Below are 27,214 nucleotides of genomic sequence, written 5' to 3' on the forward strand. Positions count from 1 at the left end.
GTGGTGTGCTTCCAAGCTCTTCACGTGACTTCAGCCCGCCCTGAGCCTGGATGTTTTTCTTCTGTGCTGCAGTAGAAACGTTAAGTTAAAGAACAGGGTGGATATTCTTAAGGGCAGACAGGCAAATTACGTTTCTGAGCATTGCCCACTGCAAGTCAGAGCTTTTAGAGTATTAATGTTTGATGATAAGTAACATCAAGGTAGAGTAGTAGTGAAGAAGGTAAAAATAGACTTCAGTTAGGGAGAGGTTTTATTTCAAACCTCCCTCTAAATTAAGCAGAACAACTTCCCCTCACAGTGTACAGCTACAGTCATCGTACTCCTTCCTTTCTCACTGCTATAAAATAGCTGCAAAGGCTTAACTTAAAACAGACTTGTTAAGCAAGTAAGGAAGCATAAGAGGACGTGACCCGCTTATGGTAAATTACATCTGTCCACTCTTTCTTCAGGCATTTCCAACTGTGTGAAATTTGCTTTACTGTCCTGTTCTGCACTGAGAGTGTTTTTACAAATGCATTGCAGAGCAGTTATTGATTTGAGTTAGTTGCACTTAGCCAGAATATCTTCTGGGTCCCTACTTGAAGTATGGTTATGGAAAATCAGTGGTTTCTTTTGGTTCTTTCAGTTAGGAACTGGAATCATAAATCATTCACCATAAAAAGATTAGTAAAGTATGGCCCCCACCCCGCTTTTCTTTTAAGGGATGCAATAAGAAGGAAAGAAAAGATCAGAACTCCATGCTGATTCATCTTCCCTAATATCATCCTTTTGGTTGATTCCCTAACGGATCAACACTGATCTTTTTATATAGATTGTGTGCTCATACTCAGATCTTCGTCTGATGTAAATTGTGGTAGCTTTATTAACTTCAGTAGAGCTCAGCTGTTTTACGCTGGGTAAGGCTTACCACAGGATGTAATACACTAAAATATTTTTGTGCAACATTAAGTTATGTCAAGTTCTGAAGCTTCTCATAGTGGGAGGTTCTGCTAAATGTTTTTGTGATTAAAATTGCAACGTCAGATTTGGATGGGTGATAAGTACGTTTAAGTGATGGATCTGTGTTCTGGCAGTTTGTCAGGGGCTTTTTTTGATGGCTTAATCTTCAGCTAGTACAACTGGTCGCTCAGTTGCTTTTGTTTTACTCTTCTGAGTCTCTTTTCCTTCTGTGTTTCTCTGTCCCTTTTCCTTGACTCCTGCTCTTCTGTGTTTTCCCTGTCTGTATCTGGTCTTGACAGGATTCTCGTTGGTTGAACACTGAGGGCAGGATGAGGAAGTCATCTTTTATATCTCTTGCATAACTTTATTTTAGCATGACGAGGTCCAAGTGACAGAGGAGGTAACACAATTAGATCATGAGTTCTTTTTCAGGGCAGGTTCAGCAGAAGTATGATCATTCACTTCTAAGACTCTCAGGTGGAAGAACTGATAGTGTTTTATAAACTGCTTCCTTGTGTTTACTTGGCCAAATATATAAATACACCAGCCAACCAACAAAAAAAATAGATTAATAAACCCCAAGAGAGTAAATCAGATTGCCTAAAAAAATCCAAGGAAGGAAACACAAAATTCGAAGGACTCTATTATCCTGTAGTGGGCACACCGTCTTCATCTTATCCTAAGAAGTCCTGCAGAGCAGTCAGTGTCATATGATGCTGTAGTAATGTGTTTTGTCTAGCATCATTCATTGTCTTTTTACTGCCCTTCTTTTTCCCAGGGGACAATGAGTCCCATTAGGGGAAACTTTTTGCTTTTCCTGGTAGTTGGCAAGAGCATAGCCCAAGTCAGCTTTGCAGCTTTGGAGTGGAGCCCAACCCAACTTTTGGGATCCTCGAGCTTCTGTTGGGATGTGGGCACACAGTGAATTTCTTTAACGCACTAGTTGAGGTAGGTGGATTGCTTTGGGAAAGCAATACACTTTCTTTCCAATTCACGAGAATTCCTTTAATTAAATTAAAAAAAAATGCTTAAAGTGAAAACAAGTTTTATTCTAGCAGAGAAAGACTCCGTTTTAATAAACCCTGCAGCTTTGTTTAGCGCTGGATGCTCATGAAAATGCATGTCAATCTCTGTTTAGGTTTTTCTGGGACTGGGGTTATCTTTTGAAATGTATGGACTCTTTAGCAAGGCATCTCTTAGATCATACATACATCTTTTCTGCCCATAATGTCAGTTAAATTGCAGTTTCCACTGATTTCTTCTTCCTAGACTGCATGAATTGCACTGTAAAACTTTTTTTCTTGCTGCAGAAGAGATAGAAGATTGTGTATCATCCCATGCATTATCTGTGAAACATTTAATTTCTAGTCTGTGGGATGTCACTGGTTATTCGTAGATCTCACATGATGATAATAAAAAGGACCGGCTTGCATACCCACATCCTTTTGGGGTTTAGGCGGATATTCATGGGGTTTGAGTAGACTCTGTGCTTTGGTCTATTATGGCAGTTTCTCTTCATTTCCACTTGTGCATGTAACGTGATGGAGTACAGCCTCCTTTCCTCAGTTTTCTTATTGCCATACCTTGTAAATAGAAGTAAAATTACTTTGTAGCAGGAAGAAAATCAGTTGAACAAGTGATTAAGTTAACAACATGAGAGAAGACTAGGGCAGTCCCATCCCCTCTCAATTTAAGTGGGGGTAACTCCACTGCCACCATTAAAGTTGACCCTTTTGCTGTTGTGAAATCCCTGAGGGAGGGAAGTGTGTCTTGGAAAACTGTGACGCTGTAATGCAGTGTTATTTGCTGTGCTTTCAGGTTGACTTGCTTCCTTGATGAACAAGGCTTCATTTCCCCTGTGTAAAACTCAACTGTTTCTCCTCCAGCCCTGTCCCACAAAGTAACATTTAAATGATGGGGAAGATCTTAAGGAGCACTTTCGCTCTGCAGATGCTCTAACTAGATCTTACTGTTAATTGCAATAGGTCAGCAGTCACTGCTGAGTTTCAGACATCGGTGCTTGATTTCTGAACAGTCAAAGCCATGGAAGGATCCACTTTCATACTTTCTACTGTCTTGCTTTTTCAACAGTTACATCGCAAACCAGCGAAAATTAGAAAGTATCAATGACAATGAAGTTGGATTTTATGTTGGACTTAGAAATCTGTAAGTATGTGGGATGCATATTTTATAAAGCTATTTTTTCTTTATTTCTTTTACAGAAGCATGTCGAGACCTTGTCAGAGTGCAGGCCTAACTTTATGTGTTCTAGAGGACAGTCATAGATCTTGCGGTTCAGCCTTGTTGAGATTTCATCCATACTCTTATTTTAACCATTATTATTGTTATGGTTTTGATTATATTTTAAATGAAATATTCTAACAGTTTTATGTATTTTCACAGGACTGTGGTGGATTCAGGCTTAAGATTTGTGTCCCATCAGGCATTTGAGAAAAATGTCAACCTACAGTACATGTGAGTAAGGATAGCATCTGCTTTCTCAGACAAATCTGCCCAACTCATGTTAATTTATTTAATTGTTAATTTATTTCTCTCTTTTGCCATTCCCTTCATATAAAATGTTTTAACAAGACAGACTTATAATGGTCTTCTGTCATTAATTGACCCTAAATAAGATCTGTATGGTAAGGAAGTGGCAGAACATAGGACCTGTATGGTAAGGAACTGGCAGATCATAAGAACATAACATGGGATGGTAAAAAGACCATCCAGTTCATTACCCTGTCTCTGACAATGGACTCTGGCTGTGCCTTTTGTGGTAAGTGTTGTAGCACAAAGAGTGCTTCTGTCAGCCAAGTTGGTGCTGAGGGTATGAAGTCCACACTACGCATCACGCTCAGTGACATGGGTTTGACTAGTTCTAGTCTGATCCAACGGGCTGAACACGTTTGAGCAGCTGCAATGCAGTAGGTGCATGCATGGAGCACATCTAATGTGATTTGACCAGTGTGCGTGCCCAGAGGCTGTGGCATGACTGTGAACTTAAGTCCTGTAAGTGGAAATGATCAGAAGGTTCACTTTGGAAGCTCACTCAAGATCTGAACTAATGCACCCAAAGTAGAAGGTAAGAATGAAGTTACTTTCACACCCAAATGCAATTTGTGGTTCATGAACTTCAGGAAGCAGAGTTGGTGCCTGTGCAGCTTTTTGACTGTGGTTTTATAGGCTACTTATGCTTAAGATTTAGCAAAGGCTGAACTGATCAAAGTTCTTTATAAAAGTACAGAGAAAAATGATCAGCTAAAATGAAAGACTTTATTTCTTTTTAGTATAAGTCCCTGAAGGACTGTAGTGCCTTTTGGTGGGACAGACATGGAGTAGCTCGCCTTGCCGCTTACATGGAAAACTGTGGGTCTAGTCCTACAAAACACTGAGGTCATGTGAGGGGCTCAGTTCCTCACAGGTACCCTGTTCTGGCCAAGCATTCAAGTGTGTATTTCAGTCCAGCCATCTTCATTAGGTATATTTAGCACTTAATCCTTTGCTTTTGTTAAAATCCTAATGAGATCAGAAAGACCTAAGGCCAAGCCTTGTAACATGGAAGAACTGTTGAACGGAGCGCAGGGCTGATTGCTCTGTTAATGAAATGGAATCACTTTCTGCACCTGTGTTTTCCAAAGAATGGCAATTAATTCATTTAACGAAGTGGACACAAATGTCTGTATCTGCTTAAACAGTAACGGCTGTCCTTAATGTGGAACAGTTGCTGGAGGAGCGTGAACCAGATCTTATTGGCCTATGAGGCTTACATATTACTTCATATAGTCATTAATAAAGTAAAGAGCTTTTACTATAATCAGTTGGCAATATAAAAGAAGTATCTTCTAGAGTGAATTTGTGTGTTTACCTGTGTAACAATTGCTCAGTGAATTATGGTTGTAAAAGATGAAACTCTGTAAAGCCAAGTGTATATGCACTGGCTGTGGAAATTTGCAGTAAGAACTTACTGTCTGAGAGGCACATTTGCAGAGAAAGATTCAGTGGCTGTGCTGGGACAGAATCTCTGCGTAATGCAGCAGAACAAAGCGAATTCAGTCTGGGATTAAAAGGAATTTTGTGTTAGGTTTTTGCATCTTTTCCCTGTTACTTTAGCTGCTGGGAATGCATCTATTGGAATACTGTATATGGATTAGGACACTGAATCTACCCATCTTGAAAGATATTACACAGAAGAGCAACAGAGCTATAAGGAGCTTGTAAGGCAAATAATTTATGGAGACTCAGAGGCTAAGAATATTCAGTCCAATAAAGACAAGACTGAAAAGGAACATTCATCTTCTTATCTTTAAAAGAAGAGCAATTATGAGGAGAGCAATCAGTTCTCTCCATGACCATGAGTACAGAGTGAGAAATAATGCATTTAATTTGAGGTAAGGTAAATAGATGTTTGGAAGACCTTCCCAGCTGTATGGGCAAATAGACACTGCAAAAGGTAACGGAGACAATTGGTGGGATCCTCTTGATAGGCTTTTTTGCCTGTTTCCTTAGGGAAATGGGGTTCATGCACTCACAAAGTATCTCTGTCCCCAGTGGTTGCTTCTAACCAAAACTTACACAGGTAAACAGGTTTTCTGAAAACTGACCATTGGACAGAACAGGGAGACCCTATTAGAGTTCCCACTTAAGGGAAAAGTATCATTGTGCATATATGACCTGCTAGGCACTGCAGAATCCACGTGAACAAGATGTCTTTAAAATACATCAACCACAGGAAGAGCTGCAGCTGGAGCACACTGTCAAACGTGGAATACGTATCTGTTGGTAAGCAGGCTTTACTTGATCGTGAAGCTGTTTGTTAGGATCAAATTTGACTGACTGACATCTGTTCAGTTGATGTTCATGGAATCCTGATCCAGAATACTTATGTTATGAACCAGGAGCTTATCCCGTCTCGTACTGTGTTTTCTTTTGGTGGGGATTTAGTAATGTTAGCAGACACAGGGTAAGCCCAGATAAGATGGAAAATATTAAGTGGCACCACCTGCTCTATATGCATGTGAAAAAGCAGTAAGTAGGGAGACATTTTTTTGCCGAGGCTGATCTATTATCCCTGCAAAAAATGCATTTGTTTGTTTTCTCTGGGAAGTCTTGATGCACACTAAAATGTTTCTGAAAGCCCCAGTAAATCACTGCTTGTTGTCATCAGCAATAAAACTCCTATTGACTGCACTGGGAATGAAGCGCAGGCCCTGTTGTGGTTGGGACAGTGAAAACTACTAAGAGCTGAAATGCTTTCACTTTGCAAGAGTAACCTTCAAGTACAGGTCTTTGAGAAGTCTTGCATTTTATTTTGAAACAACAGTTTGTTACTATCCCATAATGAACACAAAAACTCCAAACACTTTCCTGAAGACTGATGTAACTGTATAAGCTTTAATTTTGCTAGTGATACTATTACAATTTTCTTTTTCTTCTATGAAAAATCTTTTGATGTAAAGAGCTTTATTATATGAAAGTAGTATTTATTTTATGAATCACATAAGAATATCAGATTATAAGGAACTTATTAACATGCATTTCCTTAAGCCCTTTACTGTCATTGCCTTATTTTCTTGGCCAAACTTCTGTAGCCCAGGTATCTTTCTAGAGTTATGTATGATGAGAAGATTTGAGTAATAACATAAACAACAGGAAAATAAATGCTCTAATAGGTATTACTTAAAAGTAATTAATAGCCTTGCTCATCTAATTTTGGTATTCTCATTGACCTTAGACTCAAATTTAACAAGTCACGTTTAACAAGCTATTAAACAGTCCTAGTTTAGTAGTGTTGTAATTTATAAGCTCGTCTGCTGCTAACAGTAATTTTCATGGACCTGTGTAATACAGGTGCATGGTGTACTGTCGATACCTTTCAACGTAAAAATACATTTCACAGCAAGTGCATATTTCCAAAAATGTTAAAAAATAACTATTGTTACATGCCAGGCTGTGTATAATTGCATCGCTGAATCATAGATTTCTCACCGTAGTATATATACAGCTCTAGGTATTAAAATGTGTTTGTATCTCTACACTGTTCGGGTTTAGATAAGGCAGCCAAATAAAACCATTTGAGACCTTGCTGCAGATTTTCCCTTGCTTGCACACAGGGCTGGCTCCAGCCGTAGGCAGAGCAGGCAGTTGCCTGTGGAGGGAGACTGAGTGTAGGAAAATGGCTATTTCTTCACCTTTTCCCCCTCCAGTTCTCCTTAGATCTGTTCCCTCCTCTTCCTTCTTGCCTCCCCTTGCCAGGAGCGCTATAGGCAGTAGAGCTGTGCCTGTGTTGCTAGCTGTGTGAATATTTATGCAGCTTCTCAGGCTGCTTTTGCACTCCTCACATACTGCCACAGGTTTGCTTTTAGCTGAATCAGGGATAGCAAGTTTAAAGTGAGCTTGATATTTGTATTTAAAGTATAGGCATGCTTTTGACTGAATGAGAGTCTTCTCCTTAGGTATAGCTTTGGAGCCAGGCTCTGTACACCAGAGTTTGAGGGTTCTTTTTTTTTTTTTTTCAGTAAAAAAGGCTTTAGAACCCCAGATGGATCTTCTTTGGGCTGCTCACCATGATCTTTTTGTGTGTAGTTGAATTGGGGAACTAATTTATATTCTCTTTCCATGGAAGTGGAAGTGCGGTCCTTAACTACTCCATAATAAGCCTGGTGGTGATTTTTTCACTTAACATGAATTAAAGAGACTGCATCAGGCAACTCTATAATCAATATAAAGTGCTCAGTTTATCAAATATATATATAACATTAAATTTACTGTCAAAGTATCATCTAAGGTGATAAATCTGTAACTGTGTGTCTGAAAAATTTCTGTTGAATTACTTGTGAACTTGAAAAACCTTAAAGTGGTAAACTACATGGGAGAAAAGGCTACAGTCTTGGAAGCACTAAGTGTTTCAACCCATGATCAAGAATATAGACACAGGAATTTTTATTACTGTTCTTTCTTCCTTTTCCTGGTGCTTATCAAACACAACTGGTAAAAATCTGAAAAGACAATTAAAGCTATCAAGGTACTTTTGATATTTCAAAACTGGAGTTGTTAAAACAACGACTCTTTATTCTTTTGATAGTTTTACTTAAATTATCAGTTCCATTTTTTCACAGGCTCACATGGAGCCATTGATACCTGCACAAAGTGTTCAGAAAGTAACATACCTGGTGACATTTGGGCAATAAGTCTGGCTCATGAATCTAAACAAGTAAGGGCTATTCTTCTGCCTAAGTTTGCAGTAATCCTCCGAAAGCAGTGACTGGCCTGAGGCTAAATAACAAGAAGATACAGCTATGGCAGCACCTAATTCTTACAGTCTGCTGTCTGACAGAGTTCATAGCTCTGAAGCAGGCAGCTCACCACCTCATGAAGAGATGGGATGAGTTAGATGACCATGAGTAAGTTGAGCAAGGAAACATGTAAGCATCCGGGAGGAAATCTTTAGGAAAGATGGGACTTCAGTCCTGCCCGTGAAGTAGGTGGGCTGTTAGGGCCATGCTGGGTTACTAACAGCAAACCCTCTCCCAGACTCAGTCTTTATGTTTTTAAGATGTTCTTGAAAATTTTATTTTTAAGGTATAATTTTCTTAAAAAAAGAGAAATACTATCTCAGAGGATGGCTGGGGCAGTTACATAAGATGTTTGTGGCCCATTTTCGGATTTGTGTTGTGATACATTAGTATTTAGAAGGTGTTGGTGGTTGAGGGTTTCAAATCCCCTTTAATTTGTCATGATCTGGAATCAGAGCTTGATCCTGGCTCTCAGGTGCCAGGGAAGATCACACGAAATGAAATGGCTTCAGCTGAACAGAGATTTCCTTGAGGAACCCATCTGCTGATGGTTAGGGAGTCCTTCTGATATGGAAGAGCAGGATCCTCTGCTGTGTGGAAACCAGGAGTCAAAACTGGTCATCACATGACCTGGAATAGTGAGTGGCATGGGCAACTGTCTGCAGGTAAAGCCCATTGTATATCTGATTGGCTTTTGGGAAAAGTAGGATTTAGTTCCTGCGTGGGTAAGAGAAGCAGGTGCATGCCTCGTTTGGTAATACTGCAGGGGCATCCGCATGTGCTGCTCGGCATTGTCAGAGCTGGAGGAGTTCTCCTGCATGGCGAGTGAAGAGTTGCCCATGGAAGCATGGGGTTTGATGCGCTTCACATTGCCTCAGCGCTGGAGACAAAAGCCCGAGTCTGTATGAGGATTCAACTTATTTCTTTCAACCTCTCAACGTATGGCTTATCCATATTAGGGAAAAAATCATAGTGGCAGTTTTTACTTAAACGCAACCTCTGTCCTATGTGCAAATTATACTTTAATTTTGGTATATCTGGTCAGGGCCCATGAGATGTTTCCACCAGCATCTGCCATACGGCAGTCCAGTTCACATGACTAATGAAATTGTAGCTTATCTGTTTTGTTATCGCACATTAGGACTAGTCAATTTGTAAATTTCAGGCTGTTTGTCAGAAGGAATCAAAGAGGAAATATAAAATATAGTAAATAAAATCTCTTAAAGATTCTGTTCTAAATGTTTGTAGAAGATCCAACTAATGTCTGTGAAAATTATCTTGTACTCGGAGATCAAGGACTGAAAGTCTGGGAAGTAAACACTGTGTTCCTTAGTTGGGGGGGCGGGGGGCGGGGGGGCAAGAGGTTTAATCCCTGGTTTTAAATGCAATGCAACTTTAACTATGGAGCCCCTATGGAGCCTTTATAATACCACATAAAACTCGTGGTATTTTGGCTCATAACACTGATTTGCACTGTACTGTTGGCAGTTATACTGTTTACTGCTCTCACTGTCTTTAATTGGGGGACTGATAAGACTTTAGAAAAACAGCGTTATTTTGCTTTGGGGTGGAGAAAGCAATTTTGTAAGCCTGGAATGGGAGGAGTATTTCTGATTCAGATGAACATTTCTTTGCTCTGCATAATGGGAGAGGACCTTTCACTTAATTACCACTGGAAACCATAAATGCTTAATTGACATAAAAAAGCCCAATATAAGCATTTTACAGTTTTCCTTTTGATCTTCCACGTGGGTGCATATTGTATGTGCAATTTGAAAAGAATAACTAAAAGACTGCGATGTGGATGTGTGCTAGCATGTGAGGAGGGCTTATGTGAGTACAGAATTTGGTGCAGCATCAAAGAAAGGGATACACCCATTTCTCTTATGAATAAATTGAGCATGTAATTAACACCTGGACTTTACAAAATACTTTTGAAACACAATTAAATCTAGTGCTTTTCTGCAATGAATAGAAGTGCTAAAAGTGAAAATATTGATCCCTGCTGAGTTTCATTTTGAATATATTTGACTTTAGATGCAGACTGGGTTCAAACCCTTGAAATCCATCAAACTATAAAACAAGACTGAGCACCATTTCCTTGCAACTGAAGGCAAAGGAATAAGGGCTTTTTAGAGCTGGTTTGAGTTCTTTTTCTTTTTAAGAGGCACAAACTGTATTTTCAGTGTAAGAAGAAGCAATTCTAATTAATGCAATCTTTCTCTTTTCCCATAGCAATTTATCCAGAAACAAGCTCTCAAGTTTGTCCAAGAAGCCTTTTAGCCATCTGGGTTTGTCTGATCTGTAAGTTGTCATTTCTTAAAGTTTATTTTTGGCTGGAATGGAAGAACAAGAATTTGAAGTTTGTTCTGTTGAAGGTAGAGGTCCATCAATGATTAAGAATGAAATTCTGATCCAAAGAAAGCAGCAATGCTGGACACTTAAATACAGAAGAGATTTTCATTCCAGGTCAAGTGTATCTTTTAAAACAATGTAGAGGTCAAAATAGCCTCTTCCCTTCAGCTTTAAAATATTTTATTGTGAGACTACACACAAAACTACTGATGTTTGTATTAAATATTGGAGCTAGTGAAAATAGAACATTCTACAGATCTTCAAATGAAGCGCCTCTCTCATATTCTTTATTGGCCCCACAGCTGCTATGCTTATGGTTGGCTATTGAAGACTATTTTTATTTTCTCAAATTCTTTGAGTTGCATTATGCTTTATATAATCATTTGGTAACGAAGCACTGGTAAACACGTCTTTGTTGATTGTTTTAATATTACATTTTTATCCTCTGTTCCATCAAGCAGAATTTCTGTATTGGTATACATTCCAAAATTTTGGTCATCTTGTGCATTCTTTGCTAGTTTGTGGGACTGCAGAGAACCTGCAGGAGCTTTGGGAGGGCTGGGGCTGCAGAGGAGAGGGAAATTGCTCTCACAGAGCTCAGAGCAGAGTCAAGTTGTCCAAAATGCCAGTCCAGGAATTACAACACCAGCCTTGCAATCCTCAACCTCCTCTGGTGAACTTCAGCATGTGAGAAAAGAAATTAGCAAATCCCAGTGCCAGAAAAAGAGGTTATGCCCCTTAGGTGTGTTTTGTTGATAATTAAGTTGGTATAATCACTTCCTTTACAGTCCAGGGAACATTGCTCACTGCAATTTTCTTTCATAACTTGATGTTTGCTGAGCACTCTGATGGAGAGACTAGCTAGTTGCAGAGCACTCTCATTGCTGTTTGCCCTGCATAGGTCTGTTGGTTCTGAAGTCCCTCTTTCTTCATATGTTGCATCTAGTTCCTGCCAAAAAGCCATTGTTAGTGTGTACTTGGCTGTAGGTTCTATGTTTTGTAGTTGTCATGACCTCAAAAAAATACAGGACTCAGAGCAGAGCACGGTCTGAAGCTCCTAATTTTTCTAAGCAGTTGGTTAGAGAACGTTCCCTGCAGCAATTAATCCTCGAAGAACTGCAGATGGATTTTAGGGGAACAGGTTACAGCTCTGATAAGCTGAGTTTTTTGTGACTTGCACACTTCATGTTCTCAGGAGGCATTTATGAGCGTAGATTCTGTGAGCAACTTGAGTTTCATTTCTGTACATCAAAAATACCTGTGAAATTTTGTTAAGAACAATTGTTCTCCTTGTAATGAGATGCCTTAAACAGTCACTTGCACATGCTTTATTGTATCTCATCTCTGCCTGTAGGAGAAAAAAATAACACTGGGTCACTTCTTATGTAGATATTGTTTCTATGTTCATATTTTACTTGGGTGTTATTGCATTACTTTGTTGTGTAGTTTTATTAAATTTTAAACTCAGAATTGGTAAGTTTAATAACCTGTGGTTTAAATTCCCTTCACCATACCATATACCTAGATGATACATTTCTGTTTCGGGGCTGTTTTTTCAGTTACTGTTTCTTCATGACATTACCTGGGATTTTACTGTAAGATTTTCTAGAGTGTTGTAGCAGATGAATTTTGAAGGTTAGGTAAAATTCTTTTTTATGATTAGAGTTTGTTAGAGCTTGCTATACCCCATTCTGCATTCTAAAAGAGTTGGGTTTTTTTGCTATAGGATATTGGGGGACAATCCATTTAAGTGTTCCTGTGAAATTATGTGGATCAAGAAATTTCAAGAGACCAAGTTTTACACAGAAACTCAGGATTTATATTGCATAGATGACAACAACAAGAGGACAGCCTTGCTGGATATGAAGATCCCAAACTGCGGTAATACTTGTTTAATATAAAATTACTGCTAAATTATTGTGAGACAGGAAAAACAAACATGCTTTTTTACAAAATACCTATCAGAATGACAGCAACGCTGCTAAAGGAAAAGGTTTCAGTGGAGATATTAACCACTCAGTGGTCTTTCTCCCCACATGGAAAAATTCGGGGAGCTTTCCTTGATCCTTTAAGAATGTACCATTATTCAAGCGGAGGAAAACAGAACACTGATTATACATAACACACAAAAATTATATAAAATGCCTGTGCCTTTGTTAAACTAAATAGTAGTGCTTCCAAGCTCAATAGACACAAAATTTTACTTCCTTGATTTTTTTTCAGGCATTTGTGGTTAATGAAGTCTTTATTTTCCTTCAAAAATACAAACTCTAGTGCTAGGACCATAGAAGGAAAATTCAGAAGAGCTGCCTGCTAATAGAGACAAATTAGCAATAGCCTTTTCTTCACATAGATAAACCTCTACTGAGTTCACTTGTAAAGGCTATGCAAAACAGTCATAACGAGCTTAGGTCTGTAGCATTTTGCAGCATATTGTTTTCAGTTAGCTTATATGGATCTGGAGATAGTGGAAAAATGATGTAACAATAAGGCTTTTTTTTGTGTACAACTTTGCTGCACGTATATAGTTCTGGGACAGCTCGTCAAAGGTTTCACCCACTAGTTGAAGAGATTTCTCCTCCTCTGTGTACGAGGGGCAGAGGCTGGGTGGTTCTGATGTGACATGAGACCTGCTGAAGTCTGGAATTTCCTTTGCAGAGTGGGGAGCTGGGGTGCCCAGCAGCATGCAGGCAAGAAGGAAGGGGAGCAAGGGTGTTGTCTTGGAAGCCTGATTTGGATTGGGAAAGCTGTAAGTGAAGGTGAATAGCAGGAGGAACACAAAAATGATACCTTTTCTCCTTCCACCTTTGCCCATTGAGTGTCCTTTTCTCCACTGCCTATACGGACGCTGTGCCACCCTCTCATAGCAGCTACCAGCAAGGAACAGCCATGGAGGGGAGTTACTGCAGACCCAACATGTGGGCGTTTAATGGCAGTAATACGTTTTGTGGCCATGTATCATGCTGTTGGTCTTGTGTCCAGCTTTCTACTGGGGCCAGGTGTGGTGGTGTATTAATAACAAAAATGATGCCAGTGTCTGGTGTGATCAAAAAAAAAAAAGCAACCTGTTTAGGAGGTCTTATGAGCTGCATAGCTGGTCTTGCGTGCTGCAGGACCTGATTTACCTGAAGTGGGAGGTGATACTGAGCTGAGCTAAATGGACACAACCGTCTGCTCCAGCTGGATGGACTAGAAGGTAGATTAATCTGCTGGATGTAGCAAGGTCTCCTGACCTGGACTGAGATGACTTAATACAAGCCCCAGGAACTCCAGCATAGTCTTTTGTAACATTCTTGGCTGGCACATCTAGAAGCTCCGAGGTAGCTAGGGTTGTCCTACAACAACTTTTGTTGCTAAATAGCCAGAATTAAACCTTAGAATAGAATAGAATGGTTTGGGTTGGAAGGGACCTCAACTTATGAGACATTATTTCTTTCTCGTGAGTTCTTGACCATCTGCAGTCACAACAAGCTTGTCTCTGACCTCTTGATGCTGTATAGGTGCATGTGTGTGTACACATGCACGCGTCCTCTGGGCATATCTTGACTAAAGTACTTGCCATGACAAGGGAAGGTGGTACTTCCAACTAGAGCAGGAAGAGGAGGAGGAAAGGTGAGTATATACCACATTCAGATTGGAATTTACAGTGTGTGGAATTTACATACGGGAAACATGGATTTTGCTGAAGATGTGTGTGGATGTCAGCACATGCCTGCAAATTATTTACATTAGTTTATAGAGTCCAAATATGACTAAACTTTACATAATTGGTGTTCTTCCTTTTTTTTTTTTCTTTTTTCTTTTCTATTAGTGGGTCTTTCCCTTTAATTTATCTTTTCCAAAATGAACCAATTCAGGACATGGGTTTTTAATAAAGATGACAACATAGCCTTTTCCTAGGCACAGAATAGAGAATCCCAGGTGAATTTGAATGAATGCTTGGTGAGCACAGGCTGTGTTCCAGAAGACACCTGAAAGATCCAATGCGTGGCTCTTGCTTTCAGTATCTCTGCAGATATTTTTCTGTAGTTCATAGAATCATAGATTCATAGAATGGTTTGTGTCGGAAGGGACCTCAAAGATCACCTAGCTCCAACCCCCCTGCCATGGGCAGGGACACCCTCCACTAGACCAGGTTGCCCAAAGCCTCATCCAACCCGGCCTTGAACACTTCCAGGGATGGGGCCTCCACAGCTTCTCTGGGCAACCTGTTCCAGTGCCTCACCACCCTCACTGTGAAGAATTTCTTCCTGACATCTAATCTAAATCGACCCTCCTTCAGCTTAAACCCATTACTCCTTGTCCTGTCACTACACTCCCTGATAAACAGTCCCTCACCATCTTTCCTGTAGGCCCCTTTCAGGTACGGGAAGGTTGCTGTAAGGTCTCCCCGGAGCCTTCTCTTCTCCAGTCTGAACAATGCCCACTGTCTCAGCCTGTCCTCATAGGAGAGGTACTCCAGCCCTCTGATCAGCTTTGTGGCTCTCCTCTGGACTTGCTACAACAGCTCCGATGTCTTTCTTGTACTGGGGCCCCAGATCTGGATGCAGTACTCCAGGTGGGGTCTCATGATAGGGGAGTAGAGGTGCAGGATCACCTCCCTTGACCTGCTGGTCACGCTTCTTTTGATGCAGCCCAGGACACGGTTGGCTTTCTGGGCTGCAAGCGTGCATTGCCAGGTCATGCTGAGCTTTTCATCATTCAGTACCCCCAAGTCCTTCTCCTCAGGACTGCTTTCAATCCATTCCTCACCCAGCCTGTAGTTGTGCTTGGGATTGCGCCAACCCACATGCAGGACCTTGCACTTGGCTTTGTTGAACTTCATGTGGTTCGCACGGGCCCACCTGTGGCATCCCTTCCCTCCAGCGTGTCGACCACACCACACAGCTTGGTGTCATCAGCAAACTTGCTGAGGGTGCACTCGATCCCATTGTCCATGTTGCTGACAAAGATGTTGAACAGTGCCGGTCCCAGTACCGACCCCTGAGGAACGCCACTCATCACCGTTCTCCACTTGGACATTGAGCCGTTGACCACAACTCTTTGAGTGCGACTATCCAGCCAATTCCTTATCCACCAAGTGGTCCATCCATTGAATCCATGTCTCTCCAATTTAGAGACAAGGATGTCATGCAGGACAGTGTCAAATGCCTTGCACAAGTCCAGGTAGATGACGTCTGTCACTCTTCCCTTGTCCACCAATGCTGTAACCCCATCATAGAAGGCCACCAAATTTGTCAGGCATGATTTGCCCCTAGTGAAGCCATATTGGCTGTCACCAGTCACCTCCTTATTTTCCATGTGCCTGAGCATAGTCTCCAGGAAGGTCTGCTCCATAATCTTGCCAGGCACGGAGGTGAGACTGACCAGCCTGTAGTTCCTCAGGTCTTCCTTTTTTCCCTTCTTAAAAATGGGGGTTATGTTTCCACTTTTCCAGTCAGTGGGAACTTCACCAGGACTTCTCAAATATGATGGCGAGCGGCCTGGCCACTTCGTCCGCCAGTTCCCTCGGGACCTGTGGATGCATCTCGTCAGGTCCCATGGACTTCTGCACCTTCATGTTCCTTAGATATTCTCAAACCTGATCTTCTCCTACAGTGGGCAGTTCTGCATCCTCCCAGTCCCTGCCTTCTGTGACCTGGGCAGTGTGGCTCAAGCATTTGCCAGTGAAGACTGAGGCAAAGAAGTCGTTGAGTACCTCAGCCTTCTCCACATCCTGGGTAACCAGGTCACCCGTTCCATTCCAGAGGGGACCCACATTTTCCCTCATCCTCCTTTTATCACTAACATACCTATAGAAGCTTTTCTTGTTGTCCTTGGCATCCCTGGCCAGACTAATTTCTGTCAGGGCTTTGGCTTTCCTAACCTGCTCCCTGGCTGCTGGGACAGTTTCTCTGTATTCTTCCCAGGCTACCTGCCATTGCTTCCACCCTCTGTAGGCTTCCTTTTTTAAAAAGGACAAGACCCCACTGATGAGACTGGTTTATTTCATTTCCAGAACTTTCTGAGAGGCTAATAGGTAGAAATGGAATAGAAGAAGAATTCAGCTTTTGACATATATGAACTTTTTTTCCTGTGAAGTGTGTGACCTTTTTAGCTGCTTTTGATGTCAAGAGAAAGTTTTGATCATGCAAGCCTTTGAATTTTGTTAATAAAACATATTCTAATTTTCTCTGCTGATGAAATGGCTTCATCCCATCTCTCTGGTTTGTTAATTTTTTTTGATTTAGAAACACAGCAAACATGCTCTCTTCTTTGTGTGCAGGTGTTATTAATTACTTCATAATATTATAGTAAGTGGCCTGTACAGTATGTGGTAAATGTCTTAGTAATAGGACGTCTCGCTACTGTGTGCTGTTAATACATGTCTTGCTGGGAAGTTGGAAGAGGCCTCTGTGGTTTCTTGATTATAAGGCTTTGGTTTGTAGATAATTAATGTGAAAATTAGCAAAGTTCTGTGGTACTTATTGTTTATATGGTGGAAGTGGTCATTAATGTGTTGATTAAAGACTGGCTGCAATTTAGATGCCATCAGCATTGCGATTTCTTTTCTTGAGGTTTAAACTCGTATCTAGAAGATCCTTTCCAGCTGCAATATTAAAAGTGTCAAGCAATTGTTACGATGTTTGCAGAATTATTTTTTCTACTGCATTTGAAATGTATTTATGTGTGATGAAAATTGTCAGATTCTTTTAAGTTTTAAATTCACACTTAATTACTATGTCAAAGGTTTTTAAGTTGCACCTACCACAGTATTAGTAGAGCCTTCTGTGTAGAGGAATGGTGGTGTTTACTTTTGCCCTTTTCACAGCATTTGCTGGTTGTCTGTGCCATATGGCCAGCATCACCACCTAGGCCATCCTTTTTTTTTTTTTTTTTTTTGTTTCCACCTGATAAATAGCATTAGAAAATCAAGAAAGAGAACTGAATAAGTAAACACTTTGTGTTTATTACTACCTCTGTAATCTCTGGTGGCAGTTGCCACTGGTGTATTAAGTCCCTGGAAGCAAGGCATGTCCTCTTCTTGGGGGCAGGTCACTCAAAAGTCCAGCAGTCTGCAGATCAGCTGGAGCTCACTGAATGCCAAGGAGGCAAAACCATGTCCTTGGGACTGGTTATTAAGGTGTTGGTTGCTCCCTTGAGTAGGCATTCAGTTACTCCGCTGCTATCATTCAACTCACTGATACAAAAATAAGTCCTTTTTTCTTGTGGTATCTTTGGGAGAGGCATGGCTGCTACAGCTGCCTCTGCAGTCCTGTGTGGATTTTTTGTTGCTCTGGATCTCAGTCTGGTAATAGCATTTTGCCTTATCTGGCCAAATAGGTTAATGAGATTGTTTTGTCTTTTTTATCTTTTTTAAATATGTCAGTAACAAAAGGAGGAGCAGAGAGAATATTGGCTTGTTATGTGACGAGAATGGTCACCTTACAAACAGGGACATAGACAAAGCAGAGATGTTTAATGCCTTCTTCGCCTCTGTCATCAACACTGATGACGGGCTCTGGGACCCCAGTTGCCCCGAGTTGGAGGACTGTGACTGCGGTAACGATAAACTCCCAGCTGACCCCGAACTTGTGCAGGACTTGCTGCTGCAAGCACCTGGATGCATATAAGTCCATGGGGCCCGATGGGATTCATCCCAGGGTGCTCAGAGAGCTGGCTGATGTCATTGCGAGACCTGTCTCAATTATTTTTCAATGGTCTTGGGAATCTGGAGAGGTCCCAGTTGACTGGAAGCTAGCAAACATTGTTCCAATCTTCTAGAAGGGCAAGAAAGAAGACCCTGGTAACTACAGGCGTGTCATTCTCACTTCAGTGCCTGGTAAAATTATGGAGAAAATTATGCTGGGAGTTACTGAAAAACACCTGAAGGACAACACGGTCATTGGTCACAGCCAACACAGGTTCGTGAGAGGAAGGGCCTGTTTAACAAACTTAGTTTCCTTTTACAACAAGGTCACCCATCTAGTTGACCAAGGGAAGCCAGTTGATGTCATTTTTTTAGATTTCAGTAAAGCTTTCAATGCTGTCTCTCACAGTATCCTCCTGGACAAAATGTCCAGCATACAGTTTGACAAAAACATAGTGAGATGGGTGAGCAACTGGCTGATGGGTCGGGTCCAAAGAGTTATGGTAAATGGGGTTACATCAGGCTGGCAGCCAGTCACGAGTGGGGTTCCCCAGGGCTCCATTTTAGGGCCAGTTCTGTTTAATGTTTTCATAAACGGCTTGGATGTAGGACTAGGAGGTGTTGTGAGCAAGTTTGCAGATGACACCAAATTGGGAGGAGCTGTCGATTCCATCGAGGGTGGAGAGGCCTTGCAGAGAGATCTGGATAGATTGGACAACTGGGCAATCGCCAACCGCATGAGGTTTAACAAGGGCAAGTGCTGGATTCTGCACCTGGGAAGGGGCAACCCTGGCTATACATACAGACTGGGCGATGAGATGCTGGAGACCTGCCATGCTGAAAGGGACTTGGGGGTCTTGGTCAACAGCAAGTTGAACATGAGTCAACAGTGTGCCCAGGCTGCCAGGAAGGCCAACCGTATCCTGGGGTGCATCAAGCACGGCATTGCTAGCCGGTCTAGGGAAGTGATTGTCCCACTCTACACTGCACTGGTGCGGCCTCACCTCGAGTACTGCATGCAGTTTTGGGTGCCACAATACAAAAAGGACATAAAACTATTGAGGGTGTCCAAAGGAGGGCAACAAAGATGGTGAAGGGTCTAGAGGGGAAGACGTATAAGGAGAGGCTGAAGTCCCTTGGTTTGTTCAGCCTAGAGAAGAGAAGACTGAGGGGAGACCTCATCGCAGCCTACAGCTTCCTGACAAGGCAGAGTGAAGGGGCAGGTGCTGATTTCCTCCCTCTGGTGACCAGTGATAGAACCCAAGGGAAAAGCATGAAGCTGTGATGGGGGAGGTTTAGGTTGGATATCAGGAAGAGGTTCTTCACTGAGAGGGTGGCTGGGCACTGGAACAGGCTCCCCAGGGAAGTGGCCACAGCACGGAGCTTGACTGAGTTCAAGAAGCATCTGGACAATGCTGTCAGTTATATGCAGTGATTCGGCTGGTCCTGTGTGGAGCCAGGAGTTGGACTCGATGATTGTGATGGGTCCCTTCCAGCTCAGGATATTCTATGGTTCTGTGATTTATATATGCTGGTGTGGTGCTTCATCTGGCTTTCAGTTTTGCTTAGTGTCCCAGTTTTATAATCTTATTTGTCATATATTGTTTCTGCAGATGTTTTCTTTCTTGTCACTGGTCATGCATGCTAGCTAAAGTCTACTGAAAAATGTGGCAGATTAGTCTCATGTACTAATTTGTTGTACATATAACAAAGGTATGCTCAGACTAGCTGGTTTTTTATGTATGCAGCCAGGCAGCGGAAATGTGTCTGACCTGAGAATTATGGGATTTTATGAATGCTAGATTTTTTTGTCTGTCTCTTCCCTTGTGCATGAAGTACTGTGGCATTGCTCTTAGTGCTGCTTCTTGTGTATGACTGACAACATTTTAGAAGTCATTGTAATGTAGAATTACAATCTAAAGAGATGGGTTGCCCATTTCTTGCTTGGTTGGGGAAGTCATGAATTTTTACAGGCAATTGTTTTGATGACTACTAATGGACTGGACTGGATCTGGCTTCATTTCAACCTGTTTCTGGTGATAGATTTTTGTCCTAAAGGTAAATAAGCAAATGGTAATATCAGACTAAAGGCAGGTGGTTATAAATTCTAAGGGGGAAAAAAGGCAAAATGAAGGATTGACACATTTATTTCTTTGAATTTACAGAAAAGATTTGTAGTATTAGTGAGTCAATAAAATAAGCGTTAGATCTTAGGCAATCACAGTAAAATGCAGTCTAAAACCACAAGCAAAGGCATAACCCAGTGGGTGTTGACATTTTTTTCCATTATCAGTCAGACTTCACAGATAAGACTATCAGAAGGAGAACATTACAGGCAGAATGAAGTGAGTTTAAAAAAAGCCTTAAACATTCTCCGTGTTTACCTTTCAGAATATTCATGGGCTCTCTAGCCTGTGTTGTTTATTTTGGCTCAAGAACTAGATGTTATGCATGATGTATGGTGCAAACTGTTCTTATTTTCTCTGTAAGAGCTTTAATTCTTATCTGTGATCATGGGCTGCATGAAAAATGTTTTTTTATGGGAGTTTTGATAGTAGTGGAGTTTCACTGTTCTTCAAAAGCTGAGTTAGAATATTCCAAACTTAATTAAAACAATTTGCATTATTGCAGCTTTTAAGTGAAAATACCCAATAATTTATGGATGTTTGAAAAGGCAACAGGAATCTCAAAGACATGTGCATAACTTCCTTGTGAGCATGCACACTTCTATCTGTTCATGAATCAACCAATAACTTTCATACAGATGTCTAGACATATGATACGTAAATCGAGGCTTGTGAATGGTGATATTTGTGTGTCTGTGATGTATGTGAATATCTCATATTTAAAAAAAGGAGAATTTTATTTTATAATTCTGATTCAATTTCTGCTTTAACTTGAATAAAGCAAGTTTATAATACAAAGCTGGTTACTACTAGAAGTAAGGCAGTATCTAAGGGAAAGAAACGTGTCTTGATCACTCAAGTATTGTTCTCGAACACGGTGTATTGTGCAGGTTTGCAGAGGTACTCTCTATGCCTGATTTGATGCATCTGCACAAGTGTGGAGTACTGATCTACTGTGCAAAACAGCTATCTCTTGGCTGGTGGTATTCTTCCTTTGCTCTTACAGTGTAGCTAGGTGAAGACTGACAACTACCTAACTGTATTCAAGTACTTTTTTCACTTTGAAGGTGGAGACATTTCATGAAGGCATTACTTCAGCCATATACTTGGTCTACAGTATACTTGGTATCAACAGTAAAACCTATCATTTTACTCATTTATGTAGTTCTCGGAGAATGTTCCTGTTCCAGGATCGTGTTTATCATGTTGCAGTATTTGACAGGTTGGCATTATTTTCAGTATTGCCTGATAAAGATATAGGAATTGCAACTGCATTACATGCAGTTAGTGAATAAGAAGCCATTTGTTAGAGGTTTGCATAAGCTCATTTAGGCTTCATTAACTTGCATTACAAAGGCTGTTTAGCTCTTGGTTCATCTGTTAAACTTGTGGCTGCTGTATTCAGCCCAACTGCACTGAATGTATTGGGTTTTCTTTTGAAAGTTGTTGTGGATAAACTGAACCTTAAATACGAGTTAAGAACAATTTCTCCAGATGTAATTTAATTTCCCTAACAATTCAGAGAATTTGAGAGAAAACATGGCTGGGTACCTTCAGGAGACCGCTGGCAAGGGAAGTGATGATAAGGTTGATAGTCTCTATAGAAACACGTGATCTGAAAATTCTTGCAGACAAACTCTTAATATTGATACTGGGGATGAGGTCAATTAAACGATGCAGGTGCTGCAAGATCCTTTCTTATTCAGCACCTTCCAACTAGAACCCTGGTCAGGCCTAGGGACCTTAAGAGAAAGTTCCTGGGCAGAAGTTCAGGAGCTGATGTAAACCTTGGAAACATAAGGCCTTCATCTGGTTTGAAATGTTAGCAGCAGCCCTCAAAGCTTCTGTACAGGTTGAGTGTAGAAGACAGCTCGCTGTCCGAGTGAATTTGTTCTGGTGCATGGCTGTCTGTGGTTTTTGCCTGCATGGCATTCATGATGGCATTTGAAGCCCTGGATGGGCTGACAGTTCTGTGGAGGTTGTGTTTGTTGCTGTACTCATGAAGATGAGTTAGCAAGTTTTGTGGTCTTTGCTGCGGCACACGCTGGCTGTTGTTACAGAAGTTTGTTTTAGTGATAATTTCAGTTAAGCAGGGAGTGATGGAGTATTTAAAGGCAAAGTAAGGCTGTATTGGCTCTGGGAAAGCGTACTTTAAAGACTCATCATCTTCCGGTAGAGGCTGTACTTGTTTAATTATTTTCTGTAAAGATTCCCAGCTGAATGTGACAATCAGGCGTGTCGTGATTGGAGGCAGATTTCTTTTAGTCTTTTAAAATATTTGGGTGGCTCAGTGAGCTGCCACATCACTCATTCTGCTTCCCGACAGAAAGACGTTCCTCCATAGATTAACGAGGTGGGTGTTGTGAGTATCAGATCTGGTGTGGTAAGAAAATGAGAGTTGGACTTCTTAGAAGTTATACTGAAGCAGCAAGCACATCTAGCAAGAAGAGGTCTGAAATGAGCTTGTTCAGTGTGCATATGCCTTCCAACTGCTCATTAGGAAATGCTGACGGCATGGGATAGTCCTAAATTCTGGTCTGAGTGACTCTTCTCAGGGCTTTGGCAAGGAGCCTCTACGTTTGGACTCAGTCTCTCCCAACGGTAGGAATTTGTGCTTTTCCTTTCAGAAGGGCATAACAAGAGCTACTCTTTCTTTTTTTTTTTTTTTTTAAGATTAAAAAAGAGGTAGTGGTTACGGGAGGAGATTCTGTCACCCTTCCCTTGATGCAGGTTCAGTTCAGGAATCTAAAGTACAACATTGGGGGATAATGTCCTCACCACCACTGTGTAGACTGTTTGTCATCTTGGTATAACTTCTGTGAGATTTCTGCAATTATCTCTATGTATTGAGAATTTTGATTCTGTGGTTGTGATACAACGGGAAACGGAAACAATTATTTATGTTTCTTTAATTCATTTTTTGCATGTAAACTTTTCGGGTATCCTCTTTATAGTGCTCTAAAGATGCAGCCAGACTGATTTTTGGCCCTGTTGCTCTGCAGACTTGGGTGGAAACATGCCCACTTAGCCCATGGCTGAAAGTTGGCTCAGAGCTTGTTGGCTGCAGACAGCTGCTAAGTGAAACACAGGAGGTGTATCACATATCCAACAGCTCCCAGCTTTATAGCTAGAATTACTAGAAAGTTTCTTCCTATAGGAAAAGACCCTTGGAATTTGTAAACATTGCTGTATTTTCAAACAAGGCAGAATTTTAATAGAATGAAATAAGAAAACTCTGTTTTTCTTACATCTTACATTGATACAATCTGTTTGGAGCCAGTAAGACCTCTGAAATCTGCATATCCATGTGCGCAGTTCTTAACAAATTGCATTGTCAACCATCCTGTTTTCTGGCTCCAGACAATACAAATAGTATGTGTTACCAAGTTGTATTGTAGTGCTGTAATGAGTTGTATGTTTTCTCCATAGAGAAAAAAAGCAAAACCAGGGGAGCCAAGAACCTAGGACTGCATTGAAACCTTATATGAGACAAGCAGACTGTATTTGGGCCACTGTATCTTAAGAATTATAGGGGATATTTTATAAATCAGTGTTTCTGGTAGTCTGCCTTTACATCATTCAGTTTGATAGATGATTGCTAGCTCAGTATAAGTTTAATCATTCTGGATCTGATCTATTTATTAAAAAGATGATTAAGGATTTCAGGTAAGGAATAAAATGATCTTACTGAAATTCAGATGCAGTTGGCCAGTTTTGAGAAAGAAATTGTCAGTTTTTTCTTGGTAACTCCTTGTTCTTCTCACAGAACAGCTTGACCTGCAAAAAAGTGCCAAGCTAAAAAGAGATGTCGTGGGCCACATTGAAAACCAATTAGTGACACAGCATTATGGGTAGACTCCTGGGAGTTTGTCGACAGGTCGATGAAAATCAGGGGCTTAATGTACAAAGGATGGCATAAATGAATTCAATATTGGATTTACGATATTCTCTCAGGTGCTCATTTCTTCATCATGTCATTTCTTAGGTATTACTGAGGCTAATTTACCATGTTGTGAGAATTTTTTGGTAAAGGTTTTTGAGCAGCTGAACAAATCCCAGAACTGAACAGATGAAAGCTGAAGCTGAAAAAGTAAATCTGGAAATAATTTTGTAAAAAATTTTGTGACTGTGAAGATAGTTAACCAGTGAAACAACATCTTGGGTGTATTGGTGGATTCTTTTCTCCTTTCTAAAGACCTTCTTCTTCTAAAAGTTGCTGTAGTGTACTAGCTAGAGCATTAGCTTGGTGCTGAGAGTTGAGTTACAGACTGCAGTTTGTTTTAATACTCAGTTATTTCTTAATTAGGTCATATCCTTTCTTTGACATATAGTGACAGTCTGGCTCTATCAAGGCCAGTGTAAGTTTTCTGTAGAAAGTAGTAAGGAGCAGCAGGAAGACTTTGAAAGCCCTCTAGGAATTTAGGCACATTCTTTTTATTAATTTGCATTGACAATTGTGTAGCCAAATGCTGTAGTAACCTTTGAAAATTTCATCCAAAGTATTTGGTTTTGATTGCTGAAGTCCCAGCTACACACAGTGAAGATATGAGTCATTCCCTAGTGATGCTTGACAGTTCCACTGTCTGATGGCCTCAGGCCATTGGTTTGCGCTAATGATGGTCTGTGAAGGTAAATAGTGGGCACCCCCCCACCTCTTAAGGGAAGGTTTTTTCTTCTAAATTGTGAGAAGATATTTGGAGAGACTCAGCTGATAGAAATGAGTTCCTCCTGCTTGTCTCTGTTGTGTCCAGTTGTGCTGGCGTGAGGGAGGTAGCTGCGTATTCTAACCCAGAGCTGCCTATTCCCAGGAATAAAGTGTTATCAAATTGAATATGAGAACAGATATTCTGGATGTGATGAAATAACATACCTGTTATACACCCATGCGTAATGAAACACACAGATTTTAGTGTATGCTTTCTTCTATAGAACTGTAACTCACTACATTACAGTTTAAAATTCTCAGTAGCAGGTTCTGTCCTCTCATTTTTGTAGAGGTTGAAAAGCTTTGGATAGATTATTGAGAAGAAAGGGGACTTGAGGAAACGAAATAAAACAGAGTGGTCTTAAGAAGATAATTCAGAAACTCTCTTTTCTCTGTCCCGTCAGAACAGGAGAGCACTCAATGAATTTGAATGTCACAGACAAATTTCAGAACTGGTAAAAGGCAATGGTTCTTGTATACAGCCTGAACAGTACGTCTGTGAAACTCATTGCTGCAAAGGCTAGTAAGGCCAAGAATATGGCAAAGCTGAAAAAGAAATCGGATACTAGCAGAGTTACTACTGATATCCAAAATTATAATAATTAATGTTATCAAAGTTTGAAAGAGATATTGTGTTTCGAGCTTTGGGGCACAGGGTAATCTCTGTCTGACAGATATGAAGATGAGACTTGTGGAAAGATGATGTCATGTCTACCTTGCATGGGCTCTTATGCTACAGTCTAAACTTCTATGCTGCAAAAGTATGTGAACCTGTTGTCTGATTGCTTGTATCAATTACTGTATACAAAATCCTTTAAAATATACATCCGTATCAACAGACGTGATAGTCATCTAAAACACTGTATTTAATCAAATTGTCAGGAGTAAATGCAGCATGGTTGGATATCTTTGTGATTGTGTAGGTGTCAAAATGCTACTGACTGGTATAAATGGTCTCACACTACACTGAGCATACATACTGAGCATATGTGTCTGTTAGGCTGCATTGTGATTTTTTAGAAACAGTTATTTTTCAGTACAGGTTTTCCTGCTTAGTCTCATTGCTTTATTGGTAAGTCCAGGGTATCATGTTTTCTAGATACAAGGTCTGTCTGCTTTTTCCAAACAGAACCACTTCTCAATTAGTGTGTATTCTGCTGTGGAGCACTCTGGGTGCCACTGGAAATAAAAGCCAAAATGACCTTGCAGTTAAAGTTCACTAACTCAGGATATCCAACCACAAAAAATGAATCCCAAGGCAATTCTTGTATGTGTTTCCCACCCACCTCTTATGACTGGGAAAGGGAGTAAAAGAAAACATACACGATAATGTGATTGTGATTATTCTATTCTATTCTATTCTATTCTATTCTATTCTATTCTATTCTATTCTATTCTATTCTATTCTATTCCGTCCCCTCCCGTCCCGTCCTGTGCCACTTACTCCTTTTTTCTGCAATGTTTTCTGCTGGGTCTTGCAACTGGTTTTTAGTGCAACTTTTGGAATCTATAGAATAATAAGCACTATTATTTTATAGCCTTCTGGCAGGATACAAGCATGATGTAGCTATTTCCCTCAGAGATATAACACTAACATGGCGTGTGCAGACTTTTGGAAATAGACAGAACTAGATCTAATTCTGGATGGAAACCAGAACCAGTACCAGAGGATTTAAACTTCAGTTGCCTATCCTGTAAATAAACTTTCTCCAGAAGAAGTTGTTTCAGACTTAACAGCTATTAAAGGAGGGCTCTAAGGGACCAAAGTTGTTTTTATTTTTGCTTACATGAGAGGTTTCATGTGAAATGATGTGTTAGTAGGAACTGTGCAGGCTTGCACAGTGAAACACTAGTCTGTCATGTAGACCTTGTCCCAAGTGCTAGGGCCGGGAAGAAGTGGGTAGCTTTAATCCCTTCACACATTCAGGTCTGGCAAGAGTGGTTGGAATGGTTTTCAGAGGTGGTGTGGAAAAGTAACTTTATAAAGAAAATGATCTCATTACTTTTCTCCTTCTTCCCTAACCAGCATAATTAATATCTGAATGTTCCCTAAGATTAGTTTTATTTCCTGCCCAGATAGTTGACAGACACTGCTGAGATTTGAATTCACAGCAGGCGAGAGCAGATGGCTACCTTCGCTAACAGATTACTGCATCAAAGCGTA

General features: G+C 40.7%; 1 protein-coding gene across 2 annotated transcripts in view; it reads left to right on the forward strand.

Annotated features, from left to right (window-relative positions):
• NTRK2 (neurotrophic receptor tyrosine kinase 2) overlaps positions 1 to 27,214 on the forward strand; it is a 210,240-nt gene that overhangs the window by 14,927 nt on the left and 168,099 nt on the right. For both annotated transcript variants that reach the window (XM_054809979.1, XM_054809980.1), the window contains exons 2-5: positions 3,031 to 3,105; positions 3,343 to 3,414; positions 10,470 to 10,538; positions 12,316 to 12,470. In XM_054809979.1, coding sequence (XP_054665954.1) covers positions 3,031 to 3,105; positions 3,343 to 3,414; positions 10,470 to 10,538; positions 12,316 to 12,470 — 371 coding nt within the window. The remainder of the gene's footprint in view (positions 1 to 3,030; positions 3,106 to 3,342; positions 3,415 to 10,469; positions 10,539 to 12,315; positions 12,471 to 27,214) is intronic.

Source organism: Grus americana, chromosome Z, assembly GCF_028858705.1.
Source record: "Grus americana isolate bGruAme1 chromosome Z, bGruAme1.mat, whole genome shotgun sequence".
Taxonomy (NCBI): domain Eukaryota; kingdom Metazoa; phylum Chordata; class Aves; order Gruiformes; family Gruidae; genus Grus; species Grus americana.